The 25,206-nt window shown below is 42.5% G+C and overlaps 1 protein-coding gene across 4 annotated transcripts in view; it reads left to right on the forward strand.

The window, feature by feature from the left end:
• ASCC3 (activating signal cointegrator 1 complex subunit 3) overlaps nucleotides 1-25,206 on the forward strand; it is a 938,401-nt gene that overhangs the window by 380,842 nt on the left and 532,353 nt on the right. For all 4 annotated transcript variants that reach the window (XM_033936490.1, XM_033936487.1, XM_033936491.1 and 1 more), the window contains exon 14: nucleotides 24,796-24,930. In XM_033936490.1, coding sequence (XP_033792381.1) covers nucleotides 24,796-24,930 — 135 coding nt within the window. The remainder of the gene's footprint in view (nucleotides 1-24,795; nucleotides 24,931-25,206) is intronic.

The following is a 25,206-nucleotide window of genomic DNA, read 5'->3' on the forward strand; positions in this document are numbered from 1 at the left end:
CGGAGAGGAAGTTCGGGCCAGCCAATCGCTGCCTGGCTGGGCGGAACTTCCTCTCCGACGGCAGAATTGACGTCGGGGAGAGGACTGCTGGTCGGCCCGAAGCAGGGAGAGCATAGGGCGTCGGTGTTGGCTTTGGGGCCTGTTATCCATTGGTGGCGGTTTGGGTCCTGTTCCCCGATGGCAGCGGAAGTGGCAGTGGCTTGGGGAAGGGCAGTGAGAAAGAAAGAAAGGGGGCAGGCAAGGAGACAGAATGAAAGAAGAGAAACAGAAAAAAAGAAACGGGGCATGAAGAGAGAAAGAAAGAAAGGTCAGGGAGAGAGGAAGAAAAAGTTGGGGGAGGGAATGAGGTGTGGAGGAGAGGAAGCATACAGGCTGAAAGAAAGATTGGATGCACAGTCAGAAGAAGAAAATGCAACCAGAGACTCATGAAATCACCAGACAAGGTAGGAAAAATGATTTTATTTTAAATTTAGTGATCAAAATGTGTCTGAATTTATATCTGCTGTCTATATTTTACAATATGGTCCCCTTTTACTAAACCGCAATAGTGTTTTTTAGCGCAGGGAGCCTATGAGCGTCGAGAGCAGCGCTGGGCATTCAGTGCAGCTCCCTGCGCTAAAAACTGGTATTGTGGTTTAGTAAAAAGGGAGGGGGGTATTTGTCTATTTTTGTATGGTTGTTACTGAGGTGACAGTGCATAGAGTCATCTGCTTTGACCTCTTTGAAAAAAACCCTGGAATAGGAATGATAATTAACAATTCTATGCGTACAGTGTGCGTTGTGTTTTTTTAAAATTTTATTGTTGGTAGATCATTTTGACTTGGTCATTTTAAAAGTAGCTCGCGAGTCAAAAAAGTGTGGGCACCCCTGTTCTATACAATGTGCCCATATGTAGGCCCCCCAGAGGCTATGTGGTAGGAGCCTATGTGATGTTCTCACCATGCATATCCAGCTAAACCAATTTTTGGTATCATCCACAAAGACATACGAGAAGAGACTGGAAGACTAGAGGAGAGGAAGGACAGGGGAGATATGATCCAGACATTCAGATACTTGAAAGTTTCTTTTTTTTTTTTGTAAATCAAGTTTCAATACAGAACCAAATCTTTTCCAGAGAAGGGAAAATGGTAAAATTAGAAGGCATAAATTGAGGTTGTGGGGTGGTAGACTTAGAAATAAAGTTAGGAAATTCTTTTTCACATAGTGGGTTGTGGATGCCTGGAATGACCTCCTGAGGGAAGTGATGGAGAGAAAAACAGTGATGGAAACATAGTAGATGACGGCAGATAAATACCCAAATGGTCCATCCAGTCTGCCCAATCTGATTCAATTTAAATTTTTTTTTTTTTTCTTCTTAGCTATTTCTGGGCAAGAATCCAAAGCTTTACCCGGTACTGTGCTTGAGTTCCAACTGCCGAAATCTCTGTTAAGACTTACTCCAGCCCACACAGAAAATGAATAGTACAAATTGAAGAACTAAGGCTGGAATTCTATGAGAATCGGAGCTTTACCTCACCAGCCCGTGCTAGCACCGTTTAGTAAAACCCAGCATAAGTAAGAAAGTAGCTCCTAATTCTCTGGTTTTCTGTCTTAAAGCTAAAAAAGCTTTCCTCCTTTCTTGTGTTACTCTTGAAATGTCCAAGAAAACCCAGACTTTCTGCCCACAAATTAATTCTTCACAATTACAAAAATATATCTGTAAGACACATAGATTAATAAAGTTGTTCTTTCTGTAACCTCCACCGTCTAATTCTCTCTAATTCCTACTGGAATGGCCAATAGGAAAAAGGAGGTATTGATGCCCCTATATAAGACTCTGGTGAGGTCTCATTTAGAATATTGTGTTCAATTCTGGAGACCACACCTTTAAAAAGATATAACATATTTTTTGATCCATAAGACGCACCTGATCATAAGACGCACCCTAGATTTAGAGGAGGAAAACAAGAAAAAAAAATTATTTTACTGAAAACCAGCTGAAATAACTGAAAGTGAATTTTTAGACCCTGCCAAACCTGCAACACAAATGACCTTAAAGGAAAAGTGCAAACCCAGTAATTGAACTAGAATGGTTACTCAATCTGGAGAAACAGGAATTTAAGACAGAATACAATGTTCTAAAAGTGTACGAGTGGATACTGCAGATGTGCAGACTGGATGGGCCATTTGGCCTTTATCTGCCATCATGTTTCTGTGTTTCTTTAATAAAAACATCCAAGACTCTTTTTTCTTAACCTCCAACTGCTTTTTTTGCAAATAAGTGAAAACAAATAACTTCTTGCATAGACATAGTTGAAAAACAAGAATTCTGCCCAGGCACACTGGGTCACAGACTGCCAGACAGGATGAGTAGCTGTTAAGTGACTGGAAAAATTGATTCTGGATTATTGCGGAGACGGTGGCTAAACTTTAGTGGGACAAGAATGTGTTTCTGTAGATTGGATAGATGCAGGGTTCAATGCAAAAAGAGCATTGAACCGTGTAACAGAAAGATGTGGTGAAAAAGAAGATACATTTTCCAGACATAAAGGCTAAGGATAGCTTGTGCTAGAATCTGAGATTCTGCTCTTGGGGAAGGGTTTTTAGAGATTACCTAGAAGACTAGGGAGTTAAGGAAACAGCCAATAGGGTCATAGCACGTATTTTGGGATGAAGCACAAACGTGGAAGATTTCTCAGTGACAGGAGGAGGTAATGGGTCACATACAAAGTGTGAGCTAGGAAGTTTATGGTAGCTTGAATTATACAGTATAATGCAAGTGTAGTAAATGTAAACATGCATACACAACTGTGGAGGCAGGGAGAGCCTGTGGGTGCCTATTTTCCACAAACACAACACTTATATCCTCCAGTTCAAAGGCTGAAGCTAAAGCTCAAGGCTTAACTATTTTATACCTAAAGCACATATGCAGGGGAATTTGCCTCAGAAGCTACCGGGCAGTCATTGCTCCAGAGCTAGGAAGGAGAACCCGAATTCCTCATTGGTTAACCTTCAATATTCTATCATAGGCAACCCCACTGTGCCAACTATAACAAGCCTGTGCCATGAAGCAACAGATAAGTGTGGCTTGCACTTTGTTAGTTTACTATTTAATCACCTTACCATTTAGTGCACCTTGGTGTACTTTTCCATTTCTAATTATGTATGCAAATAATTGATGCATAACTATTGTCACATACTTTTATAGGATTACACTTGGACGCTCACATTCCATATATGCCACCCAAATGTAGGTGTGATCCTGAGATCCACGTGCAGCTTAATTGGTTTAACAAGCCAATTAACAGGAATAATGGGCGCTTACAATCAATTGTTAATGTTAATAGGTACCAATTAAGATTTGCACATGGACATGGGAGGGCCATGGATGGGTCAGGGGTGTAGATTGAGAGAGAATGAGTTAGATCAGTGGGCTTAGAGCCAGGAAAGCCAGGGTTTGAAACTGCTACTGCCACCCCTTATCAGCTTGGACAAGTCACTATTTCCTGTTGTTTATAATATCTACTTTAAGGTCTTTGAAGCAGGGCATTAATCTTACCTGAATACTTATCACCACTGTACAGCACTGTTATTAAAATGGGGGTTGAAGTGAGGATAGCTGATTTCATGGTTATTATTGATTTTAATTGCTATGTGCCACTTCAATTGGTGAGGAATGGAAATTTAATGAAATGCTGTAAAATAATTTTAAAAATATGTATCGTGAGTGTTTAAATCCAAGCTAATTAATTTTTAACATCGGGATGGGAGAGGTTATCTTGGTTTATATTCAGATAGGCCTATATTCGAGTATATACGGTATTTGTTTTCCTAAAATAAAGAATTGATATAGTTACAAATTGTTTACTGTAAAGACTATGCAAATTAACCTTGTTTCATACAGAACATCTTTTATTTAGCATTCAAAAACAATTTCTAACAATTGCATATACAGTATTAGTCTATTTGGTTTCTAAGCTTGGAATAATCTACTGTCCCATCTGTTTTGAGATTTAATTAATTTGGCCACCTGTCCTAATATGAATAACTGCTGCTCACGTGAACATAGTTTATCAAGGCATAAAACTTCTGGGTGTCAACTCACTAGTTGTGATCAGAATTACTCATAGGTGTTTATACTATGGGCTATTAGTTAAGAAATTGGTAAAAGCTAGTAGACACAGTGGATAAATATTTCCCTTTTTTTTTCATAACTGTTCTTGGGTAGTTTTTGACTGAGTTATGTTCACTAGCACAAGAAAGAGCGAAGTAGAATGAGCAGGAAATGAGCAATGGACGAAAATGTGCCCAATGGGGCAGAATGGAGGAAAACAAGGAGGCAATGAGCTAGAAAGAGTAAAAGGGTGTAATAGAAAGTGCAAAGAGAATGTGGCACAAAGAGAAAACATAATTCGACAGAAGAAAAAGAGCAAGGATACAAATCAAAAGAGGAAGAGATAAGATGAGGAGGAGAGAAAGGGATCAAAAGACTGGGAAGAAAAGAGCAGGGGAGAAGAGATGGAAAGAATAATGTGGATATTTCTTTAAATTTTAAGGGTTTCCCTCATCCTGAGTGGCAGACGGGAAATATACAGATTGTTTTCTGTACACATAATACTGTCAGGAATCATTTAGCAGTTGCCCACAAACTTAATAGAAGGAAATTACAGACCCCAGCCTGTAGGAAACTAATGAGTCTCTTTCTTCCATTCTCAAACATATGATGATTTTAAGTTAACAAGTCATGCAAATGAAAGATCTACTTAAACTTCAAATTTTATTAATTTAATGCCCTGCTTTATGTGTGTACCTGTACTGTATATGAGTGTGTATTTATATATATTTCTCTCTCTTTCTGCCTTGAGAGATAGATAAAACAAAGACAAAATAAAATGTTGATTCACCTCCTTCCTGAATAATAGATCCCAAAGCGTATTGCTCAACAATGTGCTATTGAAACCGAAACCAATCAAATACGGTGATGTTCCCCAGGGGGCTTTTAATATCCCCACCCCCCTCTATTATTCAATTTCTGCATTAGACCTGTCCTAGACATAGCCCACTAATACCAAACAGATTCACTCCTTCACGGATGACATCCAAGTATACCTACTGTTAGGGGAAACCCGTGTCGCCCAAATCATGAAACTCCTAAACTGCCTCTTGGAAATCAAGAACTGGATGTCTGTCAACAAATTACAACTAAACCTCCAAAATGGAACTCCTTTGGATCTGCAAAGAACAGTTCAACTACATCTGTCCCTTGCTACACTAGGACTCGACTACCTTAATAACTGCAAAAGACAAAGCATGAAGCCTAGGAATGCTCCTTGACTCCAGCCTATCATTTTCCAATCATCTCTTAGGTCATAGCTTCTTCATTTTACTACCTGCGACAACTCCGAAAAATAATGAACTACTTTTCTGAGCCTGACTTCACCCAACTACTCTGTGCCTTGGTCCTCTCCCACATGGATTACCGTATTTTGACGCATATAATGCGCGCGTTCTACACGATTTTTACAAACCGTGCATAACCTTACGCGTGAGCGCGTTTTACAATGTTTTTTTTACATAGTTTCCCCCCCCGACGTCCGATTCACCCCGCAGGACCGCTTGCACCATCCCCCCCGACGTCCGATTCACACCCCCCCCCCCCCCCCCGCAGGACCGCTCGCACCCCCACACCGCAGGACCGCTCACACCCCCAACAGCCTCCCCACCCCCCCATCATGGAGAAGCTCCTACCGTTCTCCTGCTGCTTCCTCTTCCGGCGGTCCCGGCCCTTCTGTGAGCCCTGTGTCTGCGCTGCTTCCTCTTCCGACGGTCCCGCCCTTTCTCTGACATCAGAGAAAGGGCGGGACCGCCGGAAGAGGAAGCAGCGCAGACGCAGGGCTCACAGAAGGGCCGGGACCACCGGCAGAGGAAGCAGCAGGAGAACGGTAGGAGCTTCTCCATGATAGGGGGGGTGGGGAGGCTGTGGGGGTGCGAGCGGTCCTGCGGGGGGGGGGGGTGAATCGGACGTCGGGGGGGGTGTGCGAGCAGTCCTGTGGGGTGAATCGGACGTCGGGAGGGGGGCATCAGGCTTTCAGGGTGGGGACAGGACTTCAAGGGGGAGAGGAGAGTCGGGGCGGGCGAAAGGAGAGTCGAGGCGGGCGAAAGGAGAGTCGGGCGGCGACGGGAGAGTTGGGGCGGCATGCGAGGTATATAAAAATTTCTTTACATAAATTACAGTTTCCCGCGCGCTATACCCGTGTGCGCCTTTTACACGGGTGTGCGGTATATGAGTGAAAATACGGTACTGCAACATGCTATTCAATGGTCTCACAGTGAAGAACATAAAATGGACTACTGCAACACCCTATTTCCTCTCTCCCAGACTCTATTGTCAGCTCACTGGCTACCCGTAGCCAAATGTGTCATCAAGAGCCTAATGCTAGCATTCAGATCCTTGCATGACCTGGTGCCGGGCTACGTGATGATCAAGCTTCCTCTATATGTGCCAAACAGGACCCTCTGCTCCCAGGACAAAATATGCCTTAAAATGCCCCCTGGTTGTGCCCTTCGACTTCAAACCACCAAACGACGTTCCTACTCTACACCAAACCACTGGAATCAACTGCCCCCACAGATCATATCCCTTGACTCAACTTTAGGAAAGCAATAAAAACATACCTCTTCACCTAACTCCCGTGTCCGATAGATAACAAAGAAATGTATATTTGTACTAGGCTATCGGTATGTATCGTGTTAGAATAAAAACTTGTATTGAAAATCTTGCACTATAACTATGATAAATCTATCCTGTAAACCATATATTATGTATATTGGTATTGGATCCCTAGTATGTGTCGAATTAAAATAAAAACTCGTATTGAAAAACCTTGCACTGTAACTATGGCAAATTGTAACCTGTAAACTGTATATTATGTATGTTTCACCTATAACCCATTCTGAGCTTTTTGGGTAGAATGGGATAGAAAATGAATTAAATTAATCTATATATATAAAATCGGAGGTATGTATGTGTGTATGTATGTATGTGCCGCGATCACGCAAAAACGGCTTGACCGATTTGAACGAAACTTGGTATGCAGATCCGTCACTACTTGGGGTGATATGTTCTGGGGGTCTCGCGGCCCACCTTCACACGTGGGCGGAGCTACAAACAGAAAATCAGATTTCACCCATTCATGTCAATGGAAAAAATGTAAACAGCTGCCATTCTCACAGTAAATCAAAAACGGCTTGACCGATTTGAACGAAACTTGGTATGCAGATCCCTCACTACCTGGGGTGATATGTTCTGGGGGTCTCGCGGCCCACCTGCACACGTGGGCGGAGCTACAAACATAAAATCAGATTTCACCCATTCATGTCATTGGAAAGGATGTAAAAAGCTGCCATTCTCACAGTAATTCCAGCTATAAAACACTTTCTATGACACTATAACCACTAGGGACATCGTTTCTATTCTACCACGGACACCATACATATAGAGTTTGTATGTTCTAACTGTGTTTGTAACTGTTTCCTTCATGCACCCCAGTTCATAATGTTATTACATTACATGAGTACTCACATATGCTGAACTAGGAACACAGGTTCCATTCTGAACCGGGAAAAAACTGCATGGAGTTTCTTTTCAACCTGAGTTTCCACATATTGAGTTGTTTAAATCAATACTGGAACTTTTGGATGCCACTTATTCCAACAGATCTTCCTTTTCAGTTTAAGGGATTGCAAATTCCAGTGAGACTTGCATTCTCTATCACAATCAACAAATTACAGGGACAGACTATTACATACTGTGGAGTGGATTTAAGATCCCCCTGTTTTTCCCATGGACAACTCTATGTTGCTTGCTCAAGAATTTATATGTTCTTGCTCCTGGAGGTGAAACTAAAAATGCTGTTTATAATCAAGTTTTGTGTTAGTTGTATTGTATTCATTTTGTCAAATATTTCACATTATAATTTGAATATTGTACTTTTTATAAAGCTGTTAAAAAATAATTTCATTCACCACTATAAAGTATCTTTATTTGAATCCATTTACAGTGTTATTGCTATAATTAAATACCCGTGCAACGCCGGGGCATCAGCTAGTTAATTAATAAAATTATATAGCACACTCGCTTTCCCGAACTTAGGCAGGCGTTGGTTTGCTAAAAAGGTGACCGCTTTCTAGAAAGGACCCCACTGGAGGACCTGTGGCTGTTAGAGGCAGAGATGCTGCAGCCGGCTAGTGAGTGGTGCTTGACGGAGGACTTCGCAGGTGACAGTGGTGCCCCCGACGCTGGAGGAGCTTGAAGTGAAGGAAGTGAGCCAGGTGATAAGGAAGGTATAGTAGTCGGTCTTCTCGTTTGTTCCGGCTCCTTTTGACTTGGCTAAAGAATTGGATTTAATTTCCTCTGCAGCTCCTTGTGGCTCTGGGCAAAGTCACTTAACGCTCCCTCTTCTGCGTCTACTTACTACCGGTATAGGTTTTGGGGATGTGGAACGAATCATCTGAGCTTCCATTGTTTTCTATGGGGAAATGTGCTTTGATATACGAATACTTTGGATTACGAGCATGCTTCTGTAACAAATTATGCTCGCAAACCAAGGTACCACTGTATATGTTGTTGTTACATATTTTTAGTTTATCAGGTACTTTAGCTAGATTGTGAGCCTTCGGGACAAATGGGGTAGGTTTTCTCCAGTACCTAATTTCATTTTAGTTTGATACTTTGTAAGCCGCTTAGGTCAGTAAAATGCAGGAGCGGTATATCAAATCTTAAAGAAACATAATAAAATATACATTCTGAAGAAAAAAAGTTGTTAATTTAAAAGCTGTTTTCTCAGTCTAGGGGTTTATATCTTTGTAGTTCAGCACTGCCAAACAACTTGAGTTGGGTAAATTCTATAAGAATATAGAAAACAATGGCAGATAAGGATCACTAGACCTGTCTAGTCTATTTATTCTTTCCTATTCCAGTACTGCAGACTCTGCTCCTTAATTAGTAGCATTACTATATAACAAAGCAAATTTTACTGAGATAACATAGTGAATAATGGCAGATGACTGAAATGGCCAATCCTTTTGCTTAGTCGAATTTAATTTATTCTAAATAGATTCACACACACATTCCTCCTCCCTGATATCCTTCATTAGATATCTTAAGATCCCTGCCACCACTGCCCTCCACTTTTATTTTGAGCGTGACCAAAATGCATTATAGTGATAGTCGAATCCACTTTCACTAGTAGGTCATATCAGCTCCTGCTGTCTTCAACCCTAGCTGTTTCAAGGCCAGCATATTAGTGAATTTCTAGGCCTGCTTTCACATCCTGCCCTGAAGCTGCAAGACTGTTGTAAGGGGAAAAAAAAAAAGAAAGAATCTAGCCTTCTCCATGTTTGAAGCACAGGTTTTAACCATCATCCTGTTTTGTAGATTACCCCAGTGCCTCCCTGGAGACCTGGTGCTGTTGTACAATTGAAAGGCAAGTCCATTTTAGTTGCATTGGACTTAGACGGGTTTAAAAAATCATATTGCTGCTGTTGTGGGGTATAAACTTTGCTCTGTTGTTACCTTTGTTTCTTGAGCATTCTGCTTTCTCTGGGGATCCTTCATGCTTCTTCCTTTCTTTTTCTTGCTACCATTTCCACTTATAGATCATTCTGTACATATTGCCACCCTTTCTGAAAATAAATATTTTGATTCATTGCTTTGGAGTCTATTCCTGTGGAGCCTTATACTGTAACTTCTGTTTCTAGAGCATTCGTTCCTTTGAGCTAGGTTTGCTTCTTGTGCCAAAATTATATCATTTCAGTATTTAAATATTTCTACCATATACCTCCGATCTCTTATTTTCTTTAGATTGATTTTCATTTGTTACACTGATTGTGATGATGAGGATAAAAGGCAATGATTTACATATTTCAAAGTACAGTGGTACCTTGGATTACGAGCATAATCCGTTCCAGGTGCATGCTCATAATCCAAAATGCTCGTTTTATCAAAGTGAGTTTCCCCATAGGAAATAATGGAAACTCGCTTTGATAGGTTCCCCCCCCCGAGGCCAGCAGCGCTGCCCCCCCCCCCACGAGAACCGGCATTGCTCCCCCCGAAGCCCCCCCCGCGAACCGGCACCCTCCCTTGAGCAGGCGGTAGTTTTTTGGCTAGCATGGGGGCTAGAGCGTGCTAAAAAGTTGCGTGCGATAAAGCCACTAACGCAGCTTCGTAAAAGGAGTCCAAAGTCCTAAATAGCTATGGTAATTCTTGATATATGACTTTAGAATAGTAAACAGTTTTTGTTCACTTAGCATCAGTGTTTTGCAGGAGACTTCTGGAAATGTGATGCGAGTTCCTTCTTCCCTGGTCTTTCTAAGTTCTGTCGGTGCGGGCTGAGCTGCCGTGGAGTGGGTAGATGTAAATCACTTGTCTACTCTTTCCCAAAATACTAGAACTAGGGGGCTTTCAATTAAGCCACTAAGTAGTAGATTTAAAAACAAACCGGAGGAAATATTTCTTCACTCAACGTGTGATTAAACTCTGGAATTCGTTGCCAGAGAATGTGGTGAAAGCAGTTAGCTCAGAAAAGGTTTGGACTTGGGGAAATCCACTGCTTACTCCTAGGATAAGCAGCAAAAAAAATCTGTTTTACTCTTGGGATCTTGCCAAGTTCTTTTGATCTGGGTTGGCCACTGTTGGAAATAGGATGGACTTTCGGTTTGTCCCAGTACGGCAACTCTTATGTTCCTATGCTCTTACTCTATAATTCAGAAATTGATTCACCAATGTATAGTTTCTAAGAAGGTCCAACATACCTGTTTGTTTTTTTATTGCTTATATGTTTTGGTGTTTCCCCCTGGACTGGTTGACCTCTTTTGAAGTCATCGTGTGGTTGCCCTTTTCTTCACCTATCACTGAGAAAACAGCTTCCAGCACCATCAATTAACGTGCCTTTCTCCATGGCTGTTGCTCAAAACATTTGTGAACATTTTCTTCTGCACTAAAGGAAAGTTTGAGCTACTAAGACATTTCAACTTTCTCCATCACTGTTGCCTTTTGTGAATTTTTGTAGTGGAATCACTGAAAACATTCGTATTGAACCAAACAAAGGATTAACCCAAGAGTGAGAAATGTGCTTTCTCTAACTTAACTTATGGGTTTTGATATTGTTTAATGTTTTTTTACCCTGTTTTGCTTAAAAATAATTTTAATTTTAAAAACTTAAGGATCTTGAGTTATAAGGCATACTGAAAATGCAGTGTAAAGCTGTAACAGCTGAAGTCAAAGAACTGTTCATTATTGACCAGTGATGAAATGCACAGATGGGTTCAAATCCCTTACTGCTCCTTGTGACCCTGGGCAAGTCATTTAATAATAATAATAACTTTATTCTTCTATTCCGCCACAATCTTGCGACTTCTAGGCGGTTTACAATCAAGAGTGCTGGACATTCAGCGAAATACAATAAGTAGATATTCTATTGCCCCAGGTACACTAGATAGAGTTTGAGCCCACTGGGACAGATAGGGAAATATGATAAAAGTACCTGAATGTAAACCACTTAGGACATAAGTGGTATATAAATGATTAGATAAATAAATAAATACATGTAGTGTTGACCTTGATGAAAATTTATACCCCTTGCAGAGATAAGCAATGGAGTACTAGCCTCAGAGAACAGACACAAATAAGATCCCCATTATGGAAAAGAGGAGAATAGAATCATGCTTTAAATACCGAAGTGTGCTTTTGCCTTCCAGCTGTTATATGTGATTGAATGCTAATGAAATTGCTACATCCTGAATGACATAGATCGGTGGTTCCCAAACCTGTCCTTGGGAACCCACAGCCTGTTGCATTTTCATGATCTCTAAACCGCATAGATTCCTTCCAGAACATTGCGGTAAGACACTGAATCGAATAATGAATATGCATGAGAGAATTTTTCTAATAATAGAGGCGGTTTATTTAAATTGACATTGTAAACATTCATTCTGGATATCTTAAAAAATTCACTGCCCGGGGTCCCTAAGGACAGGTGTGAAAATCACTGACATAGATAGATCATGGCAATCAAGTCACGGATCTTTAAATAACCCCAGAGTGGCAACGCATTGCTGTGTGCTTAAGGAACATGTTGCTTAGTGCACTCCTTTATGTTAGATGAGTGCAGGACTCGAGGTTTAGTTTTAGTTTTCAGTTCTTTGTTAGCTGTGTACAAGTTGTGGTAGATGTGGCTACAGAGCAGGAGGTGATTTCCATCTGAATAGCGAGAGGGTCCGTATGCTCATAATTATGGAGGAGAATGGAGGTAAGGTTCCAGAAGAAAGTCAAACGCTGCTAAAACATTTAGTTATGCTGCTGGTTGCTGTAGAGTCAGACTCTGGAGTGCAGCCATCTTTTGGCTATTTATTGTATTAGCCTGGCTGGTGATGCTGTTTCTATACACCACCTGATTTGATTAACCCTCGATGCAGCCCTTATGGTGAAACACGGCCTGTGTTGGGTACCTGTATATTCATTGTGTCTCCACTACAATAAACTGATTTTTATGACTTTACTTTGGCTGATCTGCTATTTTGACCACCTACTTGCAAATTGTATACTGCTTAATATTAAGGGGCTGATTATCTAACTGAGAGAGACATGGGGAAGCCTCTGCTTGCCCTGGATTGGTATCATGGAATCTTGCTACTCCTTGGGTTTTGGCCAGGTACTAGGGACCTGGATTGGTCACCGTGAGAGCGGGCTACTGGGCTTAATGAGCCACTGGCCAGACCCAGTAAGGCTGTTCTTATGCAACTGAATTATGGAGCCCCTTCATCAGATTCTGTTATGCTGGTAATGTTAGGGGACTATATAGCAAGCAGATTGTTATATGAAATGAAGTAATTTGCTGGTTATAGGTGATTTTGATTTAAATTTTCATAATACACTAACTAGCAAATTATGTATAGTCCACCCTTCCACCTCGCCCCCTAATTCCAAGGCCCAAAACTAATTATACTTTCCACCTTGAATCTCATGTACTGACATAATGTATCTTTATTGTAACCCATGTACTGACTAAATGTATCTTTATGGTAACCCACCTGTATCCCTTACACTGACAAAATGCACCTTGATAGTAAACCACTTGTATTGTAACCCACTTGCATCCCATGTACTGACAAAATGAATCTTTATTGTAAACCACTTGCATCCCAGGTACTGACTAAATGTATCTTTATTGTAAACCGTTTCTATCCCATGTACTGTCAAATGTATCTTTATTGTAAACCGCTTCGAACTTCACGGTATAGCGGTATATAAGAAATAAATTATTATTAAAGCTAGGCACCTTCTTTGGTGCACCTAGCTGATGTAGGCACCTAACTTGATTGATAGGCTTAATTGGTGCCAATAATTGGCACTTAATACTTGATAACTGGCCTTAATTGAACTTAAAGTTAGGTGCCTAAGTTGAAAAACATGATTCTATAAAAAGTAGACACCTAGTCCAAAGCACCTACCTAAAAGTGGGTGTGGTTAGGGAGCAGATCATGGGCGTGTTTACGACAGGCACCTAATTTAGGTGCAGGTATTTAGGCGAGGAAAACCCTAAAGTTAGGACGCTAGTGATACCAAAGCCCAATTCTGTACATCACACCTAACTTTTATAGAATCATACTTGGCGCCATTCTAGTCAGTGACAATTTTAAAATGGGGAACAAATATCTTTTTTAAAATGCAGGACCTTTCTTTTATTTAGAAATTTCACTGACCTGTGCATGTGAGAGATTACAAGATTTGGTATATGAGTCAAGCTTAAATAGAAATGATTAGCAATATTGGACATCATATAGTGTCATGGACATACAGTACCATTGCTAGGTGGTCAGGCTAGAATCCTCTGGAGAGGTGGATCATCAGTGTATGAATCATTTTTCTATTCTAATTTATAATTTTTATAAGGTATCAATTTTATAAATGAATAGGATTTATCTTCCATTCTTTTGCATAAAGTAAATTTGGATGATTAGATTGCTCTTTGTAATCTTTGATTGAAAAGACTAAGTTTAGGGAAAAAGAGTAGACCCTAGATTTGTATTGGTTTATACCTCCTGAAATGTTATGACCATCAGCTATAAGGTCAATACCTTATTGGAGAGAATTTGAGAAAGAGTGAAAATAATTGTGAAGTTTGATGCGGTTAACAGGGGTTAAATAGAAGATCGTACATAAGAGGAGAGGGTACAATGACAAGTAACATAGGATCGTGGCAGGTCTGAGTCATTAAGTTGTTAATGAAAAAAAAGCAAAGCAATGTTACATTAGAGCTAAAAAAAAAACAAACATCCTTCAGAAAGTGGAAGAAGAATCCAACTGAAAATAATTGTAAACAGCACAAGGAATGTCAAAGAGATACATTGAAAAGAAGATTGCACTGATATATTAAAAGCAAGAAGCCGGGAAAAGAATCAGTTGCACCGCTAGATTTATGAGGGGTAAAAGGGGCTCTCAGGGAAGACAAGGCCATAGTGGAGAGATTAAATGAATTATTTGATTCGGTCTTCACCAAGGAAGATGTGAGAGGAGATACTTTTGGCGCTTTTTGGATGAAGAGACACCAGTACGTTCACACGCACAGTTTGTAGAACTTTGCAAGTTCCCATGCACCGTTTACAGTACTTTGCAAGTTTATAACTGTTCTCTGAGGAAGGCAATGGTATCGCCAAAACTTGGATTCTAGTCTGGACTTTGTCTTTTGGAACTTTGCTTGTTTTAAGACTTGTTATAAAACTTTGATACAAACTGCAAATTAAGGTATTGTGACCATTGGTTGGATTTGACATCTCCAGTGCCTCTTTCTGTTGGTTTTGGGGAGATACTGGTGCCAGAAATGGTATTCAATGCTGATGAACCAGAGTACTGGTGCCAGAAATGGTATTCAATGCTGATGAACCAGAGAAACTCAAACAAATCTCTGGAAGACATAATGGGTCAATTTGCCAAAGCGAACAGTAGCAAATCACCTGGACCAGATTCCAATGGAGAGACATAAACACTGGCAAGATAGATGCAAAGCATTGATAAAGAAAGCTAAACAAGAATATGAAGAACAACTTGCCAAAGAGACAAGAACTCATAGTAACAATTTTTTTAGGTACATTAAAAGCAGAAAACCTGTGAGAGAATCCGTGGGACCAGTGGATGATCAAGGAGTAAAAGATGTGCTCAGAGAAGATAAGGACATTATCCCAGGACAAGCAGGCAGCATATTCTTGACTGATGGGTGACGGCACCGACGGAGCCCCGGTACGGACAATTTTAGAGTGATTGCACTCTAAGAACTTAGAAAGTTCTAGTTAGGCCGCACCGCGCGTGCGCGAGTGCCTTCCCGCCCGACTAAGGCGCGCGGTCCCCAGTTTCTTAGTTTCCACGGAGCTAAGAAGACGCGTGTTTCCAACGGCTGTTGGAAAATTTTTTCTCGCCTTCCCGCTCGCGCGTTTTTTTTTTTTTGTCGTGAAGTGTTCACGTTCTTGTTTTCTTTCTTTTTTTAAAAAAAAAAATATATATATATATAATTTTTTCCGATTTTTTTCCGGTCGGCCCTGGCGGGGCCTGTTGGCACCATCGAAGCCTCGGGCTTCGATTTTGCTACGGCCGTTTTTCCCTTCATGCCCCCTTCACCGGGTTTTAAGAAGTGTCAGTGGTGTGCACGTCCTATTTCCCTTTCCGACCCACACAAGTGGTGTCTTCAGTGTCTGGGTCCGGACCATAGGGCTGAAACGTGCACCCGCTGCAGTTCTCTCCAAAAGAGAACTCTAAAGAACCGCCAAATTCAACAGCGGATTCTTTTCGGGGCCGCCATGGAAGTTCCCCCGACATCGACAACTTCCTCCAAATCGGCACCGGTGACTTCGACACCGCAAGATCCATCCTCGGTGTCGCACCCTGTAGGTAAGCCGGCTAAGAAGCCATCCCCTACTGTCCTTGGCCCGCCAGTCGAACAAGCAGTGAGTCAAGTCCTGCAGACTGCGCGCCGGCCCCGCAAACGCTCCGCTCCCATTGAAGTCACTGCCTCTTCATCGGCATCGACTTCGCCTGAGCGTCGAGCTGCACCGCAGGTACCGAGCAAGAAAAAACCGGTACCGGTGCCATCTGGCCCGTCTTTGGATGAGAGAATAGCATCCTCCTTCAGACCCAACTTAAGGAGCAATTACAACACTTGCTCCCGGCTCTCTTAACTCCACACCTTCCAGTGTCGGTACCTACTGAGCCTTCGGTGCCGATGGTCGAACAGCCTATTCTGTCTGCATCGACGTTATCGGCACCGCAAAAATCTGTCTCTATGCCGGTTCTCTCGGCAGAACCAAAGTCTCTTCGACGCACCACTTACTCAACTTCTGAGCCGGTGCCGTTCTCTGACACCCGTACCGCTGTACAGTCACCCGGTACGGTGTCCATGCGATCAGGTAAATCGGTGCGCAAGACCAAGCATACCGAGCCTTCTACTCCCCTTTCTCAGGGCCGTCTTTCATCGATACGGGACCCTGATTTGTGGGATGATTCTGACGACCCTCTCGGTACCGAGGCAGATTATTCTTCAGATGAGGATGATCCATCGGTGCAGGATCCTGCTAGCAAGCCAGAGCACTCGTCCTTCACCAAATTTCTTAAGGAAATGTCAGACACCCTTTCCATCCCTCTAGAGTCTGACTCTAAAAAATCCAAGGCATTTCTTGATGCTTTGGATTTCGACCAGCCTCCTAAAGAATTTTTGAAGTTACCCCTCCATGACATCTTGAGGGAAACTTTTTATAAAAATTTGGAAACCCCTCTAACCGTTCCAGGAGCCCCTAGGAAGCTGGAATCTCTTTATAAAGTGATTCCCATACCAGGGTTTGACAAACCCCAGCTGCCCCATGAATCTCTGCTGGTGGAGTCAACCCTCAAAAAATCGGCAGGCTCTAGTGTGTATGCCTCTGTCCCTACTGGTAGAGAGGGCAAGGCCATGGATAAATTTGGAAAAAGGCTTTACCAAAATGCAATGTTGGCCAACTGTTCAGGTAATTATGCGTTTCACTTCTCTTTTTACCTGAAACATCTGATTCAACAAGTGGCCTCTTTTCAAAAGTATCTTCCTGACCATAAAATTCCTGCATTTCAGCAATGCACTTCCAGTCTTCTGCAACTCAGGAAGTTTATGGTCCGTTCCATCTATGATACTTTTGAACTTACATCCCGTGCCACGGCTATGTCTGTGGCGATGAGACGATTAGCATGGCTCCGAGTCTCAGACCTTGATGTGAACCACCAGGACCGCCTTGCCAATGCCCCCTGCCTGGTTGTCGAACTGTTTGGAGAGTCTATGGATACCACCACTCAAAAACTCTCTGCCCATGAGATGAGGTGGAATACCTTGTTGAAAAATAAAAAGAAGCCTCCTCCTCCTCGTCCTTTTAGACAGCAACCTTCATATTAGAGGCGGTTTTCTGCTCGGCCGGTTCAGCCTCATCTTCCTCACCTCGGAGGCAACGGCAACAACATCAACAGGCTCGTCAGCAACAGCAGCCTGCTATCAAGCCTGTCACTCAGACTAAGCCGACTCAGCCCTTTTGACTCCCTTTTCCAGGGCATTGCCAGTCTTCCTCCCTCCCGTCCTCTTCCACAGCCCATAGGAGGTCGACTAAACATTTTTCACTCCCGATGGGAAGTAATCACCACCGACCAGTGGGTGCTCTCGATCATAGCCCACGGCTACTCCCTCAATTTTCAGACTCCTCCACCGTTAGGCCTGCCAAAAGAGTCTGCTTCCAACAAGTCTCAGTCCCTTCTTCTCGCTCAAGAGGTTCAATCCCTCCTTCTTCTCAATGCCATCGAAGAAGTTCCTCCAGATCAGAGAGGTCAGGGATTTTACTCCAGGTACTTTCTAGTTCCCAAAAAGACCGGAGACCTCTGACCTATCTTAGATCTCAGAGATCTCAACAAATGTTTGGTCAAGGAGAAGTTCAAAATGCTCTCTCTTGCCACCCTCTACCGTCTTCTCTCTCAGGACGACTGGCTATGCTCCCTCGATCTCAAAGAGGCTTACACACACATTCCTATCCATCTGACGTCCAGGCAATTCCTACGATTTCTTATCAACCAACATCATTATCAGTACAAGGTGTTACCCTTCGGTCTGGCCTCCTCTCCCAGGGTGTTCACCAAATGCCTAATTGTGGTAGCGGCCTATCTTCGCTCTCACAACTTTCAAGTCTTCCCTTATCTGGACGACTGGCTGATCAAAGCTCATACACCTCAGGCTGTTCTGCTTGCCACCAATCAGACCATTCACTTCCTTTGCCTGTTGGGGTTCGAAATCAATCTGCCCAAGTCGCACCTCATTCCAACTCAGCGACTTCAGTTCATTGGAGCCATTCTGGACACTGTTCTGATGAGGGCATTTCTTCCATCAAACCGCCTTCAAACCATCCTTCATCTCTGTCAGCAGGTGTTTCAGCAGACTACCATCTCTGCAAATCACATGATGGTGCTCTTGGGGCACATGGCCTCCACAGTACATGTCACCCCCTTCGCACGTCTCCACCTGCGTACTCCTCAATGGACCCTAGCGACTCAGTGGTCACAAGCGACAGATCCTTGTTCACAACACATATCTGTGACCTCGTCTCTTCGACAGTCGCTTCTTTGGTGGTTGACATCTTCAAATCTTTCCAGAGGTCTACTGTTCCATCTACCTCCTCATCATTTTGTGATCACCACAGACGCATCCCGTTATGCCTGGGGAGCTCACCTGAACGAATTCCAAATTCAGGGGTTTTGGACTGCCCAGGAAAAGAAACACCACATCAATTTCCTGGAACTCCGAGCAATGTTTTATGCCCTCAAGGCTTTTCAACATCTTCTCTCTCCTCAAGTACTTCTCATTTGCACAGACAATCAAGTTGCAATGTACGACATCAACAAACAGGGAGGGACGGGCTCTCGCCTGTTGTATCAGGAAGCCCAAAGGATCTGGTCTTGGGCAACAGCTCGTCACTTATTCCTGAAGGCTGTCTATATTCAAGGAGAAAAGAATTCCTTAGCAGACAATCTCAGCAGAATTCTCCAACCTCACGAATGGACTCTCGACCCTTTGACTCTCCAGTCCATTTTCGCTCAATGGGGCACTCCTCAAGTGGACCTTTTTGCAGCTCCTTGCAATCATCAGCTGCCCCTGTTTTGCTCCAGACTCTACTCTCCTCACCGTCTGGCAGCGGATGCATTTCTCCTGGATTGGACCAATCTCTTCCTATATGCATTTCCTCCTCTACCGCTCATGCTGCGGACATTGTTCAAGCTCAGGAGGGAACGAGCCACCATGATTCTCATCGCTCCATGGTGGCCCAGGCAACATTGGTTCTCCCTTCTACTTCAACTCAGTTCCAGGGAACCCATACTTCTTCCACTGTTTCCTTCTCTGCTTACTCAGCATCAGCAGACACTACTGCATCCCAACTTACAGTCTCTGCACCTGACAGCTTGGTATCTCTCGGGCTGACTTCGGCTCACTCACTCCTTTCCCAACCTGTCCGTTCTATCATTGATGCTTCCAGGAAACCGGCCACGCTTCAGTGTTATCAACAGAAGTGGTCTCGGTTTTCCTCCTGGTGCCTCTTCCATCACCATAATCCCTTGTCTCTGGCAGTGGAACTGGTGTTGGACTATCTTCTTTCCTTGTCTGACTCTGGTCTCAAATCTACTTCCATCAGAGTTCATCTTATTTCTGCCTTTCATGAGCCAATTCATGGAAAACCCCTCTCGGCTCATCCTTTGGTTTCTAGGTTCATGAGAGGCCTTTTCAATGTGAAACCACCTCTTAAGCCCCTCCTGTAGTCTGGGATCTCAATGTGGTTCTTTCTGCTTTAATGAAGCCTCCTTTTGAACCTTTGGCCACAGCGCATTTCAAATTTCTTACTTGGAAAGTGGTCTTCCTTATAGCTCTCACTTCTGCCAGGAGGGTCAGGAGCTGCATGCACTAGTGGCCGATCCACCTTTCACTGTTTTTCACTATGATAAGGTGGTCCTCCGTACACATCCAAAGTTTCTCCCTAAGGTTGTGTCTGACTTTCATCTTAATCAGTCCATTGTCCTACCTGTATTTTTTCCAAAGCCTCATTCTCATCAAGGTGAACAGGCTTTGCATACCTTGGACTGTAAACGTGCTCTGGCTTACTATCTTAAACGCACCAAACCTCACAGATCATCTCCTCAACTATTTTTGTCCTTTGATCCTAACAAGTTGGGTCATCCTGTATCTAAACGCACCCTATCCAATTGGCTTGCTGCTTGCGTTTCATTCTGTTATGCTCAGTCGGGCCTGACACTGGAAGGTTCTGTCACGGGCCACAAGGTTAGAGCTATGGCAGCGTCTGTAGCTTTCCTCTGTTCCACTTCCATTGAGGAAATCTGCAAGGCTGCTACTTGGTCCTCAGTTCATACTTTTACGTCTCACTATTGTCTGGATGCATTCTCCAGACGGGATGGACACTTCGGCCAATCTGTTTTACAACATTTGTTTTCCTAATGGCCAACCTTCCCTCCATCCCTCTTTTTGTTAGCTTGGAGGTCACCCATCAGTCAAGAATATGCTGCCTGCTTGTCCTGTGATAAAGCACAGTTACTTACCGTAACAGGTGTTATCCAGGGACAGCAGGCAGATATTCTTGCGTCCCTCCCACCTCCCCGGGTTGGCTTCTTAGCTGGCTTATCCTAGCTGGGGACCGCGCGCCTTCGTCGGGCGGGAAGGCACTCGCGCACGCGCGGTGCGGCCTAACTAGAACTTTCTAAGTTCTTAGAGTGCAATCACTCTAAAATTGTCCGTACCGGGGCTCCTTCGGTGCCGTCACCCATCAGTCAAGAATATCTGCCTGCTGTCCCTGGATAACACCTGTTACGGTAAGTAACTGTGCTTAACGGAGAGACTGAATGAATGCTTTTCTCTGGTCATTACAGAAAATGATGTAAGAAATCTTCCTGAACCAGAAATGGTTTTCAAGGATGATGAGGCAGAGGAATTTAAAGAAATTTTGGTGAACCTAGAAGACATACTAAGCCAAATCAACAAGTTAAAGAGTGATAAATCACCTGGATTGGATGGCATACATCCCAAGGTACTAAAAGAACTCAAACATGAAATTGCTGATCTCTTAGTGATCTGTAACCTGTCGCTAAAATCGTCTGTAGTGCCTGAAGATTGGAGAGTGGCCAATGTTACACAAATGTTTTAAAAGGGTTCCAGTGGAGATATGGGAAATTGCAGGACAGTAAGCCTGATCTCAGTGCTGGGCAAAATAGTGGAAACAATTATAAAGAAATAAAATTGTGGAACATGTAGACAAACATGATTTAATGAGACAGAGTGAGCTTGGGTTTAGTCGAGGGAGGGTGTGCACCTCACCAGTTTGCTTGACTTCTTTGAAGGTGTGAATAAACATGTAGATAAAGGCGAGCCTGATAATGTAGTGTATCTAGATTTCAAGAATGCTTTTGATTAATTTTCTCAGGAGCCTCTCATGAGGAACTTTAAAAGTCATGGGATAGGAGGCAATGTTGGTTGTGGATTAAGAATTGGTTATCAGACAGAAAACAAAGGATAGGTCATTTTTCTCAATGGAGGAGGGTAAATAGTGGTGTGCCATAGGGATCTGTACTGGGACCGATGCTATTTAACTTATTTATAAATTATCTGGAAATTGGAACTATGAGTTAAGTGATTAAATTTGCAGATGATACTAAAGTGTTTAAAGTTGTTAAAATTCATGCAGACTGAAAAACTACAGGAATACTTAGGAAATTGGAAGACTGGGCGTCCAATGGCAGATGAAATTTAATGTGGAGAAATGTAAAGTGAGTCACATTGGGAAAAATAATCCAAATCATAGTTACCAGATGCTAGGGTCCACCTTGGAGGGTCAGTGCTCAAGATAAAGATCTGGGTGTCATTGTGGACAATATGCTAAAACCTTCCACCCAATGTGCAGTAGCGGCCCAGAAAGCAAAGTAGATGCTAGGAATTATTAGAAAAGAAATGGTAAATGAAACTAAGAATGGTATAATGCCTCTGTATCACTCAATGGTGCGACCTCACGAGTATTGTGTTCAGTTCTGGTCTCTTTATCTCAAAAAAGATATAGTAGCACTATAAAAGGTTCAGAGACGAGAGACCAAGATGATTAAGGGGATGTAACTCCTCTCGTATGAGGAAAGATTAAAGAGGTTAGGGCTTTTCAGCTTGGAAAAGAGACTGCTGATGGGAGATACGATGATTGAAGTCTGCAAAATCCTGAGTGGTGTAGAACTGGTACAAGTGGATCGATATTTTACTGCATCAAGATTTACAAAGACTAGAGGACGCTCGATGAATTACATAGTAATACTTTTAAAACCAATAGGAGGAACTATTTTTTTTTCATTCAGAGAATAGTTAAGCTCTGGAATGTGTTGCCAGAGGATGTGGTAACAGTGGTTAATGTAGCTGGTTTTATAAAAGGTTTGGACAAGTTCCTGGAGGACTGCTTGCTCTGGGTTGGTGGCATGGAATGCTGCTACTATTTGGTTTTTTGCCAGGTACAGTGGTACCTCGGTTTACGAGTGCACCGGTTTGCGAGTGTTTTGCAAGACGAGCAAAACATTTGCAAAATCGGTGCCTCGGAAACCGAGCATGGCTCGATTTACGAGCACCCCACCCGCAACCCTCCAACCACGATCCGACCCCCCCGCCACTATCTGACCCCCCCGACATGATTTGGCACCTCCCCCGCCACGATCCGACCCCCACGACACGATTGGGCAGCCCCCCCGCCACGATCTGACCCTCCCGCCACGATTGGGCACCCCCCGCCACGATCCAAACCCCCCCCTGACACAATTGGGCACCCCCCGCTGCTTCTTACCCTCATCTGGGCACTCTTGAAAATCGGCCTCCTCGTCTGCTGGGCTTTGAGCATCTGAGCATGCTCAAGGCCTGCGAGTTCACGTTCACGTTCAGAACGTGAACTCCCAGGCCTTGAGCATGCTCAGATGCTCAAGGCCCAGCAGACGAGGAGGCCGATTTTCAAGAGTGCCCAGATGAGGGTAAGAAGCGGCGGGGGGTGCCCAATTGTGTCGGGGGGGGGGGGTCGGATCGTGGCGGGTGTGTGCCCAATCGTGTCGGGGGGGGGGGGTCGGATCGTGGCGGGGGGGGGTGCCGGTTTGAGGCAGGGGGGGTGCCTGATCGCAGGGGGGGCCTTCGAGGGGAGCAATGCCGGTTCTCAGGGGGGGGGGAACACATTAGGAGTTACAATAGATGATAGGTTATCCTTCCATGAACACATTACGAATACTGTCAGAACATGTTTCTTCAAATTGCGTATGATACGATCAATTGCCAAATTTTTAGAGCCAAAATCACTAAACATACTGATTCACTCATTAATTATTGCAAAACTTGACTACTGTAACTCTCTATTAATAAATGTTACCCAAAAAGAGAAAAAACGTCTTCAGATAGTTCAGAATACGGCAATCAAATTAATACACAACCGCAAAAAATTTGACCATGTTACACCATTCTTGATCGAATCACATTGGCTCCCTATTACCCATCGCATTACTTTTAAAATCTTACTTTTAGTTTTTAAAACATTGCTTACAAATGAACCCCAATTCATCAATAGATTACTCATTCCATATAGTACTTCACGCTCTTTAAGATCCACTGATCAAAAACTTCTAACAGTTCCATCACTAAAAGTCATTGGAACTGGTCGCACTGACATCTTCTCTGTTATAGCCCCACAATTATGGAACAGTTTGCCTCAGTATCTTAGAGTAGAAAGTGACCTGAAACAGTTTAAAAGCAGCTTAAAGAGTTTCCTTTTTAAAGATGCGTTTGATGTGTGAACTTAATTAAGGATTTTTATTAAAATTTTTCTTTTTTATCTTTTTATTTCCCTGTGATTTCCCTTACCTGATGTATTTTTCCATTTATGTTTTCTTTAATATATACGATTGTAGTTCTACCCTTTCTTTCCCCATGTGTCTATTAGTTTGTATGACTTTATTTATTATTCTGTATGATAATGTGTTAAATTTATGTATTCTTTTATAATTAATCTGTTGTACCTATTTTTTATCTGTAAATCGCTTAGCAATTTAAATTAAGCGATTCAACAAGTTAAAAATAAATTTGAAACTTGAAACTTGATCAAAGCGAGTTTCCCCATAGGAAATAATGGAAACTCGCTTTGATAGACGAGCATTTTGGATTACGAGCATGCTCCTGGAACGGATTATGCTCGTAATCCAAGGTACCACTGTACTTGTGACTTGGATTGGCTTCCGTGAAGATAGGATACTGGGCTATTTGTCTAACTCAGTAAGGCTATTCTTATGTTCTTAAGGACGAAGAAAAAATTGTGCCACTATTCTGGATTATCTTTAAAAGCCATAAAGCAGCAAATTAGATTGTTTGCTCTGAATTTTCTTTTCATCCCTTGGCTCAGCAAGAGTTTCAGATTTATTATCTGGAATGGAGAGGGAGTAGTAGCTGAATAATAAACAGAAAAAAAATATTGAGAATAAAAAATATATTTTAAAAAACTTTTAGTGACAGAACTGGTAATTGTATGCAGTAAAAACTGGTAATTTTGTATAGACATATGAATTAATTACAGAAGTAAAGACATGCAAGTTATTCATAATGTCTAGGCACTTCACAGAAACAGTATCAGGTTAAGTAGATTTTGAGATTTGAGTCATAGATTATATTTCCTTCACTAATATAGTCTTTATTTGAAATTAATTTTAAGGTGATGGTGTTTGTTCATGCCAGAAACTCAACTGTGCGGACTGCGATGGCTCTTAGAGAAACAGCCAAAAATAATGGCCAGATTTCATACTTTCTGCCAAATCAAGGATCTGATTATGGGCATGCTGAAAAACAGGTACGTGTCTGACATATATATTTGATTGATTGAGTTCAGATGATGATTAGGAGAAGTCTGCATATCAGGATGGTTCGGAAAGCATTTCTAGGGGGGACTTTTTCTTGAAACAGACTCGCAGCGAAACACGTTGGAGTGATAGTCCCTTCTCGATACAAACAATATAAACTTTGAGATAAGTTTTAAATTTACAATTAAATTAAAGCATAAGATTATTTATCTGAAATGAGCACAGAGCACAACATTTTTTATAAAATAATAATAACAAAAATAGAA

Source organism: Geotrypetes seraphini, chromosome 3, assembly GCF_902459505.1.
Source record: "Geotrypetes seraphini chromosome 3, aGeoSer1.1, whole genome shotgun sequence".
NCBI classification, from domain to species: Eukaryota; Metazoa; Chordata; class Amphibia; order Gymnophiona; family Dermophiidae; genus Geotrypetes; species Geotrypetes seraphini.